The sequence below is a fragment of the Carettochelys insculpta genome, chromosome 7, assembly GCF_033958435.1.
Source record: "Carettochelys insculpta isolate YL-2023 chromosome 7, ASM3395843v1, whole genome shotgun sequence".
Taxonomy (NCBI): domain Eukaryota; kingdom Metazoa; phylum Chordata; order Testudines; family Carettochelyidae; genus Carettochelys; species Carettochelys insculpta.
Window position 1 is genome coordinate 11,817,824 of NC_134143.1, and position 13,007 is coordinate 11,830,830.

Here is a 13,007-nt window from a genome sequence, read left to right on the forward strand (position 1 = left end):
GAGCAGTGGTTCTCACTGTTAGCGACACACAGTGCTCCTCCCAGCTAATACATGCTGAATGCTTTGAAAATAATGAACTTCACCTACACTGCTAAATTAATGACCTCTGTTTAACCAGCTGTCTTGGAACAAAACTTCTACTACAACATTTTGTTGTTAAAGTCAGGGCTTGAAAACCCTAGTCACCCATATCCAGGATGTATTTATATTTGCATTATTTGATCATTACTGTGCTCTGTGCAGATTGCCATGGTCAGAGCTGGCTTTTGATGTGCCAGTCATCAAACATCCTGATGCAGGGGCAGGGTTTGGAGCAATGGCCACTTGTTTCCAACGGCAGGGGAGATTGCGAGCACGGCACTCTGAGATGTCACATGCAACAACTATTTTTCCCCACAGGACACCAGCACAGAAACCCAAAATGCAACAGGGCTGCAGGAACTGGGGATAGGTGCTCACTATGCACTGCTGCTGCAGTCAAACTTAGGCAATTAGTGGGGGCACACTGTCAACTTTGTGAGCAGGTGTGGACATTCAGTTTCGACATTATAAAATCTAGTGTTACAAAGTCAACTTTAACAAATCAACTTTATTCCCAAATGTAGACACAGCCTCAGAGTAATTCAATACAAGGTAGTAGTACCAAAGAAATAATGGACTGCATTTTCAAACTTGAGTGCTGTTAGATTACAGCTATAGTAACTGATAAACATTCATCCTGTTAACCCATCTTAAGAGTTAACCCCTGATCTGGCCAGTCTGCTGACCCTAGTGGCCCTGTGCCCGCTGGCTGGCTAGAGCAGCCACAGCTCTCTCCCTTTAATTGGTTAATCATTGAAATTAAACAGTCTAAAGAGTTAACTTTTAATAATATCGGCATATATAATGTTCATAGACTTAAGAGCAGAAGGGGCCATTTGATTACTTAATATGACTTTCTATGTTACACATGCCGTAACATTTTACCCACTTTTGCTTTTATTGAGCCTAATAGCTTGTTTGAAAAAAACATATCTTTCAGAAAGGTGTGTAGTCTTCATATGAAGACTTGAAAAAAAAAAATTCACTACTTAGTTCGATATTTTTTTTCTAATTGTTAGCAGCCCTCGCTATTATACATTTGTGCTTAATTTCTGATTTGACTCTGCCTTTTTATTTCCAGTGATCAGTTCTTGTTTCATGTTTTTCTGAAAGGTTAAAGAGCTCTTTAGTACCTGGTATTTTTTCCCTTTGTGAAAGCTCTTACACTCTGGTAGACATCAAAACAAAAAAGCAGTCAAGTAACACTTTAAAGCCTAACAAAATAATTTATTAGGTGAGCTTTCGTGGGACAGACCCACTTCTTCAGACCATAGCCAGACCAGAACAGACTCAATATTTAAGGCATAGAGAACCAAAACAGTAATCCAAGTTGACAAATCAGAAAAAAAAAATCAATTATTTTGTTAAAGTGCTACTGCTTTTTTGTTTTGATACTATATGGACTAACACAGGTCTTTCTGTGTTACTATTCTGGTAAACATGTAGATCTTATTTTGTTAACTTGAATCAGTGGTTTCATTTTCAAAAACTGGGTGAGCACGTACAACTTTTGTATACCTTAGTGGGAGTTGCGGATTCTCAACACCTTTCAAAAATTAGACCATTAGTTCAGGTGCTTAATTTAAAATGCACAGATTGAAAAAAAAATTCAATTCTGTTATGTAGGTTAACTTTTCTCCTCTGCTTTAGTGTTCCCAGGATACCTTGGGCCTTTGCCATGACTGAAGTTTGTGGCGTGATTCTCTGTTACATTTGGCTTCTGGTTCTCCTCCTTCACAAACACAGGTACAGTACTTCCAATTAAAATAATATTTGATTCAGAAACCTCTGTTAGCACCCTAATTCAAAGATTGAATGTGACCAAAGTCCTCTAGAATAGCTAGCCAAGACTTACCTTTATACACGATTGTTATTTATGCCCTTAAGATGACATGATGAGACCAAGGTTCAGTTCTTCCTTCCATCTCCCAGGAAGAATTTTTGTTTCTTTTGTGCCGTCAGAGTACCATTACTTTGTGCTACTTTACTTTCATGAGAGTCAGTTGTTGCCGTTGTGCTTTTCAGTGCTGATTGAATTGGGACCACCTCAAAACCAATCTTTTATCTCTCTCCCTGCCTCTCTGTCCCCTCAAATCTCTATTTCTAAGGCTGCATCTACGTTAGCAAGTTCTTTCAGAAAATCAGGCCCTTTTTTGAAAGAAAACATGGAGCGTCCACATGCACAATGTACTCTTTCAATTAGAAATAGAACGCGGCTTTTCTGCCAGAAGGAACACCTTTTTTCAAAAGTTTCGTTAGGAAAAAGAAAAGCATCTAGAGACATATTGCAGGCCCTTTTTTGAAAGAGCAGTCCTCAAGGTGCTGGATTCTTCAGTCCCTGGCCTGCTCTTTCAAAAGAGCAGGTTGTGGGGGTGCTCTCTCTATTGAAAGAGCCGATCAATCTTTCAATCTGCTTTTTTGTATGTGGCCACACTCTTTCAAAAGAAGATCTTCTGGAAGATCATCTTTTGAATGTTCAGTGTACCGTAGATGTGGCCAAAATGACCAGCCTGTTCATAGAAACAGGAGGTCAGTGTCTCTAGATTGAGTAATGAGCCTATGACTGACGTTTGTCAGACATGATAAGCTGTATCTTTTCGGGGGAGTGCAAACATTTCTTCCAACTATTGTATTCTCCTTAGTCCAGTGATTCCAGTGTGTCATCCTGCAGGGTTTTTCCCCAGAAGCTTCTAAATGCCCCTGAATGTCTAGTATAACCAAGAAAAATAGTTTTTAAGTACCTTACCCTTAGACAAACAATATCTTTGTCATTGGGTTAGACGTGACAATGTAGAACGTCTCTTCCCTTCTAGAGAACCATAACATTAACTATTGCCCAAGAGGCCAAAACCACCTTTGTTCCTTTTTGGATCAAGAGCAGGACAAAGGAACTACTGACTTTCCCCTCTTAAACTGACCAGTATTAAATGATCATAAATTTGGGGGAATCAAACTAATTTTAGCATTGCTGCGCTTTGTGTTAGTGTTTTGCAATGCTGCATCTCAATGCTGAAGAATTCACTGTGCTTGTGCTTGTGCTTGTGCTTGTGCTTGTGCTTGTGCTTGTGCTTGAGAGACCAGTTTGAGGGGTGTTTAAAAACTGTAGCTGCAAAGGAGATACATGTGTTGTTCTGAGCCCTCCTGTATATAGTATCCAGGTTGTCCCTTTGCTGGGTAGGAGGAAGAACATGTCCTCTCAGTCTGAGGGGGGGAACCCCAAGAGAGTAGCTGATGTGGATGAAAAATCAAGGGAGGCAGAAGGAGTTATGTTTCTGAAATGAGGGCTAGGTGTTACTGAGACTTGAGCTTTGTCACTTTTTATTATGCACAAATTGTGTATGTAAGTATTGTATTTAGAGACATCTTGGTTTCTGAATCCCTTTATGCAGTAGACTCAGGGGGTCTCAGTCTCAGAGAGAAGACTCAGTAGACCCATGTTAATCTGTAGCTTCACAAATAACAGGCTGTGCTGTAGCACCTTAAAGACTAACACATTCATTTATTAGGTAATGAGCTTTTGTGGGTAAGACCCACTGAGTAGACAGTTGGAATCTAGGGTTTATATAATGGGAGGGCGGGAAGGGGAGAGTAAAAAATGAGATTACCTGTCCCTAGTAGGACAATTAAGTAGGATGTATGCCATACCTGCGAATATCAAAAGAGGGGAAATTGTAATGTGCAAGATAATTGAGACCTTAAGGCCAATTTAAAAGTGTCAGATTTGCAAATGAATTCCAATTCAGTTGTCTCACTCTGCAATCATGTTGTAAAATCCTTTTGTAGAAGAATGGCTACTTTTAAATCCTTTATTGAATGTCCAGGGAGGTTAAAATGTTCCCATATAGGTTTATGTGTATTCCAGTTCTTGATGTCAGATGTATGTCCATTAATCCTTTGGCACAAGACTGTCTTGTTTGTCCAATGCACATGGCAGAGCGGCATTGCTCGCACATATGATTGCACATGCAGGTGTGAGTCCCTGATGGTGCAACTGATACGGTTGTCTAACGATGGTGTTGCTTGTGAAGATATGGGGACAGAACTGGCAATGGGGATTGTTGCAGGGATAGGTTCCTCGGTTAGTATTTCTGTGGTATGGTGTGTGGCTACTGGTGAGTATTTTATATATGTTGAACAACTGTCTGTAGCAGAGGACTGGCCTGTCACCCAAGGCCTGTGAGAATGAGGGATTGTGTTCCAGTATAGTTTGTCCATGATGCACTGGAGGGGTTTAAAACTGAGGGCTGTAAGTGATCTGTTGTATTCCTTGTTGGGCCTATCGTGAAGTAGGTAACTTCTGGGTACTTGTCTGTTTCTTTACTTCCCTCAGTGGGAAATAATACTTCTATGCAGTGTTCTCCAACAACTTGTTTCCAGAAATTTGTGGCTGTGTCTACACTAGCCCGAAACTTAGAAATGGCCATGCAAACGGCCGTTTCGAAGTTTACTAATGAAGTGCTGAAATACATATTCAGGGCTTCCTTAGCATGCCAGCAGCCGCAGCACTTCGAAATTGACGCGGCTCGCTGCCACACAGCTCATCCAAACGGTGCTCCTTTTTGAAAGGACCCCAGCAACTTCGAAATCTCCTTATTCCTATCTGCTGTTAGGCTATTTGTATGGCCATTTTGATGTTTTGGGCTAGTGTAGACATAGCCTCTCTGTCAGACTTTCATCATGACACCCAATTTCATTCAAAAATATTAGTGTTTCAGGAGGATGCCAGTACATAAAACAGCCTTGCTGGTTGAAAGAAAGATAAAAATAGACACAGCTTAATATGGTGCTCTACTACTTTGGAAGTACAGGTTGAACCTCTCTAATGCGGCACCCTCAGGACCTGACCAGTGCCTGATGAGAGAATTTGTCTTGAAGTGAATATTGTCTAGCAGCATAACCAAAACTTCCACTGCTTACTGGGCTTTTAGAGACATTTAGGGGTGAATTACAGCCAAGTAACCACAGAGAACAATCCATTACTCAAACTTTATGGGACTACAGGAGACTTGGCCACACCCATGATAAGTGGTCATCCAGCTAACTAAAATCATGCCAGATTATGGATGTTGCCAGATGAGAGTTCTGGAGTAGAAAGGTTCAGGCTGTAATTGTACTTCAAGAAATCAATTTTCCATTAAATCACATGTTATGGGAATACATTAAAGAAGAATGCTGTAAATCTCTCTCTTTGTCACATTTGGCTTTGAAACATACTTGAATTCTTGTATGACACTTGCATTTTTTTTTGTTTTCCCAGGTCTATACTATTGCGCAGATTGTGTAGCTTAATGGGGACAGTCTTTTTATTGCGTTGCTTTACAATGTTTGTTACCTCACTCTCTGTGCCAGGCCAGCATCTGCAGTGTTCTGGAAAGGTAAAGGAATAGTCTTAAATTCTTTGTTTTCTGCTGATTTTTGGTTTAACTCTTGCTGTCAGATTAAAATTGCAATAAGAAAAGTCCATATTTGGGGTGCACTTGTAAAGATATATGCAGTTAGCTGCAAACTTCTGCTTGTGAAATGCTGACTCTCGTGTACAGAGACATCAATCCCATAAAGGATCGTGGAGCTGGTAGTCACCTCTATAGCAGTTTTTATAAAAGGTTTCTAAAATACTGCATTTGTATTGGGGCTTTCCAAGTAGAACAACACAGTTCATCAGAGGAACACATATTGAGTTACTGAAGGGGATAATTTATGAGCATTGACTGAAAATTAAATATTTACACTTCATTCAGCCTAAGATGATATATAATTGCCACGTATTTGAAAGATAGAAATACCAAGGAGAGAAGACACTTGTATGGAGCATAAGGCTATAAACTAGAAACAAAGGGATGAAGCTGTGAAACATGTTTAGGCTGAACATCAGGAACATCTTTTTGGCTGACTCAGTAGGGTGTGAAATAAATTCTCCGAAGAGTGGAAGGTCCGTTATGTGCATCACTTACAGTTACGATTTGATTTAAGTATATTCTCTAAATTCTGTCATTTATATTAGAGGTACTTTGTGCACCTCTATAATTACAGTTCAAGATTCTAGTTATGCCAAAATAGAATCCCAAGGCTGGTAATCTGTATTTGCTGCAAAAGTTAAAAATGGAAACGGAATGTGAATTAATTATGCATTGCGTAAGACAGCAACTGAATTTGTTAGCCATGTTCAGACTTATAGTGAGATGTATTTTTAGCAAAGGCTTTTAAATATTAATGTTGCTGTTTTAATTTTAGTTGTATGGCAATGTATGGGCAAAACTTCAGCGAGCCTTTGCAATATGGAGTGGTTTTGGAATGACACTCACTGGAGTTCATACATGTGGAGACTACATGTTCAGTGGCCATACTGTTGTCCTAACTATGCTGAACTTCTTTGTCACTGAATGTAAGTACACAATGTCAGTGTTCAAACACATGGGAGTATTGTGGGGCCATGACAGTAACTGTAATTATGGGTGCAAGAAGAATATTCCCTTCCTAGTTTTCTCTTCAGTTCTCTAAATCTCCTTTTATGATTGAAAGTTTTCATGGTTCGTTTTGAGCTGGAGGCAGAAGTTACTTAAAAAGTCCTTTGGTATTTTGACCAATCTTAGCTATTTCTAATGTGCCAGTCAGTCTTGAATCTAAGTTTCCTAAATTAGCATGTAATGTATTTGAGAAGATGTGCTTTAGACTTGGTTTTTTTTTTTCCAAGCATCTAAAGAACCTAGCAATTTCTGGGTTCTGTAAATGAAGAAAACAAAACACAAAAACAAAATAACTGTCAAAGATAATTAATGAGGGATCCAACCTGTAATAACTGGAAAATGATAAGCGGTTTTCAGGATGCATCTAGCTGCTTTTCAATCAAACGCCTTTCCTGGCTTTCTGTCCTACTTGTAAAAGTACTTGCAGAGGAAGCCTGGGCAGGTCTAGAACATATATTGCATATGGGAGTTGATTAAATGGGTTTTCTTACTACCTTCAGGTTCAGAAGGAATTAGTTTGGGGTTGGAGAGGCAAATTACTTTTTTTTTTTTTTAAAAGAAACAAATAAAGCTGAAGAATGGAAAATGGGAATGCCATTTCAACTCCAGTTTATTTTTATACTAAATCAAGTGTGAATTTTAAATAATCTTTGAGAGGGTCTTAAATGAATTAAACTGGGATGAGAACTTGCTATTCAAGTTGTTTTCCTCCTTCGATTGTCCTTACCCATGCTCATATTTACCCTCTCTCTATTACTTTCCTTCATGTGTTCTGAATTTTATTTTTGAAGTCACAACAGAATTCCAACACTCTGATGGACTTAAATAAATTGACACTGTAAAAATTCATACAGGATTTTTATTGTATGCATGTTCCACAACAGCCTCTTAATGAAGGAAGAGCTGTAATTTCTTATTTTCTACAAGGGTTCACTGAGGCATAATTGGACGTAGAGGCTCTATTTTTACTGACTAGCAAAGCAACAGCACAATAGTTCATTATTGGAAATTTGTTACATTTTATACCAAATCAAATGTGATTATGTAATGGATACAGTTAACTCAGTATAACATTAACATGTATCTAGTACTTAGAAAATAAAACTTGATCAATAAAACTGGTCTTGAACTGATACTTGATGCTGTCATTATCAGTCACTTGAATCTTAAAATACATGCTAAGAACTAAGACATAACAGAACTAAGACATAACAAGTCTAATGATCAAAGTAGGTTTCTACCATTTATGCATAGCAAAAAGGACTATTGCCCTACATTAATATTCTGGGTACTCATCTTGCTATATATTGAGTTAATAACCACTTCTCATCATGTATGCTGCTTTCAGTGTGTGTTGAATAAACAGCCTATGTGTAATGAATATATAATATGTATAATACAAGAACCTAAAAAAAGTCATATTCCTTTGAGATTGACAGTTGTGAAATGTTGTTATTGAACTTTTTGTGTTGGAATCCTTTGAGTGCATATCAAAACACTTGCTACAGAGAGAGATTAAATAATGCAACAGATTTAAAGAAATAATGTTTCAAAAAGGAAGAAATTTCCATGTATAGTGAAAAGTATCACAACTCTGCTATATACTCTGCTATATAGAGTATATCTTATAAGGTAATTTTAATAATTCAGAATGTGATGATTTCAATGTATTTAACAGCAAATTGAGACCTAGCTGGACTAGGAACTATAGTTGAATTACTTCAAAATCAGTTATATATGTGCTTCTGGAAACTTCTAAGAAAAGTAGGTCATACCTACTTCTATTCAGCATCATTGACACTGGAAAAAGTATTCTGTTTCTGGTCATGGTATATGTTAGTGAGTAATAGCGGGGACTGGGATGCTGCCATAATAATGGGGCTGGATTTAAAGAACAGTCCCACTCAGAACTTTACTTTGTAATCATTCTATGCACTGTTAAATGGGCACTACCTTTCAGCTCTGTGGTTGTTGCACTTCTTTGGTGGTGAACTGATTCATGTTCATAATTCTTAAGTGTTCTGATTCAATTAATTGGGCTGTGCTTATGAGTACAGGATCTGGCCCCTAACTTATTCTGTCTTACGGACTGCTGTGTAAATATAAGGTCATCTCAGGTATCTGAGAATGGGAAAAGTAAGCTTGCTGATAACCTTGGTTTGTGGAACATTGTAGGTGAATCTTTTAACATGATGCTTTGTCCTTTGCTAGATACACCAAGAAGCTGGAACTTCTTGCATACTTTATCGTGGGTCCTGAACCTCTTTGGAATCTTCTTCATTTTGGCTGCACATGAACATTACTCTATAGATGTCTTCATTGCCTTCTACATCACCACAAGACTCTTTTTGTACTACCACACTTTGGCTAATACTAGAGCATATCAGCAGAGTAGGAGAGCGAGAATCTGGTTTCCTATGTTTTCTTTTTTTGAATGCAATGTTAATGGTACAGTTCCTAATGAGTACTGCTGGCCCTTTTCAAAACCTACAATAATGAGAAGGTTAATTGGATGATGAGTGCTAAAGATGAGTTAGTAAGATGTATCCATAATGAAATCTCTACAGAGCGAACTGGAAAAATCAAACAACAACTTTTTCCATCCTGTGGTCTCCTATCCCACTAAGATTCTCAGCCACAAAGTTGGGATTTCCGTATGTCACAAGATAGTAGTTGAAAGTAACCCTAGGAGGATAGGTAGAGGCTGCCCATACATGATTATGAATTTGAAAGAGAGGAGTCTTTTATTACCATTGGCATGATTCAAAAAATATGCTTTAGAGTAGAGAATAACTTACACTTTTGATGTATGCTTTACATGACTTGCTGCATTGAGGGCCAGAAGATCTCCGGCACCTTGACTGTTTGCCTGTAGAAATAATACCAAGTACTACATTGTTAGTCACTGACTTTCTTTTAAAAGTAATGTTAAACTAACTTTTCAGGTGAGGCATGTACACTTACAAAATGAGGTTCCAAAGAGTAACTTGTCAGAATAAGGAAAGCAGTATAGTTCTGTACTAAATGGTTTCTTAGAAATCTTAAGGACAATTTCTCAAAGATATAAAAGACAACATGTGGTAGGCATATAGGATGCCAAAAGTGAAACCGCCTCCTTTTTCTTTGATTTGGGGCTTGTCAGCTACTAAGATGGTGTTTGAACCGAACTCACTTGGTCAGAGTAGACGGTTTAAACCATTGTCCTACCACTCAGAGGGTTCCTTGTTAAAGTTCAACACATAGATTAGAAGTAAAAGCTACATCTGTTGAAATGAAGTTGAGGTAACTTCACTGCTTTAGAGTCCACATAGTTACTATCTCTTCTGTATGGTTTATCAAATACGTTGCCTAAACTTGCGCATGCTTTTTATGAGCAACTCTTTAACCACTGGAACACTAGAACAGTTATCTAGAAATAATAGTGCCTCATAAATAGATGGGGAAGTGCATGTAATGATTTTTTTCCCCCCTTTGGGAAAAGTTTAAAAGCAAATTTCAGAAATAGTGCTAAATGTTTATCTTTTGTATTAAATATAGTGTCCCTGATATCAGCAAAATGTTGAATATATTTGACTGCCTAAGGGGTTTTTTGACAAACTGTATGCAGTAAATACTTTACATTTAGTCTTAGCAATTATGAAAATAGAGTGGTGGTTAGAAATAAGCTGCTTTTAGGACACTACGGCTGTGGCCACACTAGCCCCTCCTTCGGAAGGGCTACGGTAATGTGGCACTTGAGAATATGCTACTGAGGCGCTGCCATGAATATGTTGCGCCTCACTAGCATAATGGCAGCTGCGCACGCTTTGAAACTGACAGTTTTGAAATACACACTGCCCGTGTGGCCAGGGAACTTTCAAAACGATCCCCCTGATTTCAAAAGCCCCTTCTTCCCATTTGGTTTTGTGAAGAAGGGGCTTTGGAAATAGTGGGGGTTGTTTCAAAAGGCCCCCCGGTTATACGGATGGCATGCGTTTTGAAACCAGCAGTTTAGAAGTGTGCGTGGCTGCCATTTTGCTAATGAGGCACTGCATATTCATGGCAGCGCCTCATTAATATATTCCAAAGTGCCACATTACCATAGCCCTTCTGAAAGGAGGGGCCCGTGTGGCCACGGCCTTCGAGTTAAAGTACCTTAAGTGGTTTAGCTTCTGTGACTAGTATCACTTTTTTGAGAGATGCTGTTGTCTCTTGTGAAAGACTAGTGATTAGAACTGGAGCCTGAAGTACCGTATGCAAGCAAGGCACATATCTGTTCAGATATTACAAACTATTATGCGTATATTTTTGTGTGCAAGAAGGTATCTTTAACTGTAGTAACTTAGATATAATGGAGGATAGTAGTTAGAGTTGCAAATTGCAACCTGTGTATAAATGTTGGTGATTACCATGTTAATTCGCTATCATGTAATTTGAGACTGGCTAGTGTGTGAAAAGAGGTAGTGGAGTTGCCTGCTTTGAAAAAGTTCCATGAAAATTTGCCATTCCAATACAAACTTTTGTGACAGTAGAAAATCAAACACAGGCTGCTTCTACACATGCCACCTCCCGTCAGAGGTGGCACGGTAATGAGGCAATTCAAAGCAGGCTAATGAGGCAATAGTGTGCATATTGGGTGCCTCCTTAGCATAATGGCAACCACCTGAACAGACTTTGAATTGCACATTGACAGTGAAGATAGGGGGCACCTTTGAAATAAGCGCCATGCTTCGACATTCCTTTACTCCAATCTAGTTTTGTGGGAGTATGGGAATGTAGAAGTGGGGCACTTATTTCGAAGCTGCCCCCATCTTTGCTGTCAATGTGCAATTCAAAGTCTGCACTTTGCAATTGCGCAGCTGCCATTATGCTAATGAGGCTCTCAGTATGCACGTTAGCGCCTCTTTAGCCTGCTTTGAATTTTCTCATTACCATGCTACCCCCAATGGGAGGTGGCATGTGTACAAGCAGATATACAGGATTTGCCTATCAGCAGCAATAAAATTACCCAGTAAAGCAGAATTTTGCAACACAAAGGTATTTAAAGCACCATAATCTAGTATGGTCTCCCATTTCTTCATTTAGGGGCCTTTACAAAGCTGCTTTAAACATGGAATTAGAAGTAGTAATTACGATGAGTGGGTAATGTGTAATCTAGTTAAAGCTTCTTTTAAAAAAAATTGCAACTTTATTTAGTCCCTGTTCCTTGGACAAGTCCAACATTCTCGAGTATCTGTACCAAATGCAGGAGCGCACTTAGTATAAGATACATTGCTGTGCAAATTTTGATATCTGTAACATTCCTGTTCTTTGACAAATCTGGATTTACATTATTTTGATAAAAGATGTTTGCTACCCTTACCTTCCTGATAGGAAGAGGCAATTTGAGCATTCCTTTCTGGTACATACCCCAGTTAACAGGTACAGACTTGCTTCTGTGGCTTTGATTAATTCATTGGGCCATAATTTAACAGTGTTATTTCCTTACCGCTTCAATGTTTTTCCAAGAGGTGTACAGGTTTATATTCTTTGAGGTTTTTGATACTTTAGGGGGAAAAAAGGAATCAAAAATGCAATTAAATTTGCAAACCTGTTGACTCTGAAAATAACTCCCAGATTGCTGACCAGCTTAAGTTTGTATGAATTGTAGAATGGTTTTTGTCTTATTTACTCATGTCTAATATAAAAATTCTATAACTTACCACAAGTGTTTACACAAACTCACATGGCAACTAAAGATTTCTATGTAATACTTTAAGTTAAAATCTTTGTTTTTGAACAATAACCTTTTTTGATTTTTTTGCTTCCAGCTTTATTTATTTCTTAAGTGCTGTTTACATTTAAAGTATTTTGAAATCAGTACCGGTGTTTTTAAAATATTGTTATGAAAATTGGATGCATATCTACACCATTGCTTTTATATATGCTTGCACTGATCCTCTTGCTGCTAAGAATCTGTTTCCAATATTTGTAATATGGAGAGCTGGTTTCCTGGGAACTGGGTAAGGTGTTAAGACTGTCAGTTGCTCTTCTTTTTGACATATCTACCAGTAGACACAAATTTAGTAAGTAGTTCAGTGAATTCTGACTATAAAGAGAAAACAAAGTATTTCAGATGCTTTTATTCAGCGTCTCAAAACAGCAAGCAATAATGGCAAAGTGAAATGGGAAGGAAGCCTAAAGTTAAGAGAAGTACAGAGTTTTTAAAATGCTTTATGCCAGGTTTTTCTGCTCCCCTGCTGTTAACAAATCTTGGAGTTTCTTTTGGCAGCAGTGAGGATGGGCCTGAATAATGCTAAACACGGTCCTATTTGCTGTGTTTCCTGTTTCATGACATCAGACACCTGCCTGCCACTTTATTTGTTTCAGTTTATCTGCAGCTTTTTTTGGCAGATGCCTTGTTGGAGAGGATGGGACAGAACCACACATGAGTTTCCCCTCAAAATCTGATGTGGTTGGTGGTATATGATTAGTGCTTTATAC

At 38.4% G+C, this 13,007-nt stretch overlaps 1 protein-coding gene across 1 annotated transcript in view; it reads left to right on the plus strand.

Moving 5' to 3' along the window:
- Window positions 1-10,340, plus strand: part of SAMD8 (sterile alpha motif domain containing 8) — a 29,625-nt gene extending 19,285 nt beyond the window's left edge. The window contains exons 3-6 of the mRNA XM_074999452.1: window positions 1,732-1,827; window positions 5,339-5,456; window positions 6,313-6,463; window positions 8,757-10,340. Coding sequence (XP_074855553.1) covers window positions 1,732-1,827; window positions 5,339-5,456; window positions 6,313-6,463; window positions 8,757-9,061 — 670 coding nt within the window. The 3' untranslated portion in view covers window positions 9,062-10,340. The remainder of the gene's footprint in view (window positions 1-1,731; window positions 1,828-5,338; window positions 5,457-6,312; window positions 6,464-8,756) is intronic.
- Window positions 10,341-13,007: the final 2,667 nt, after the last annotated feature.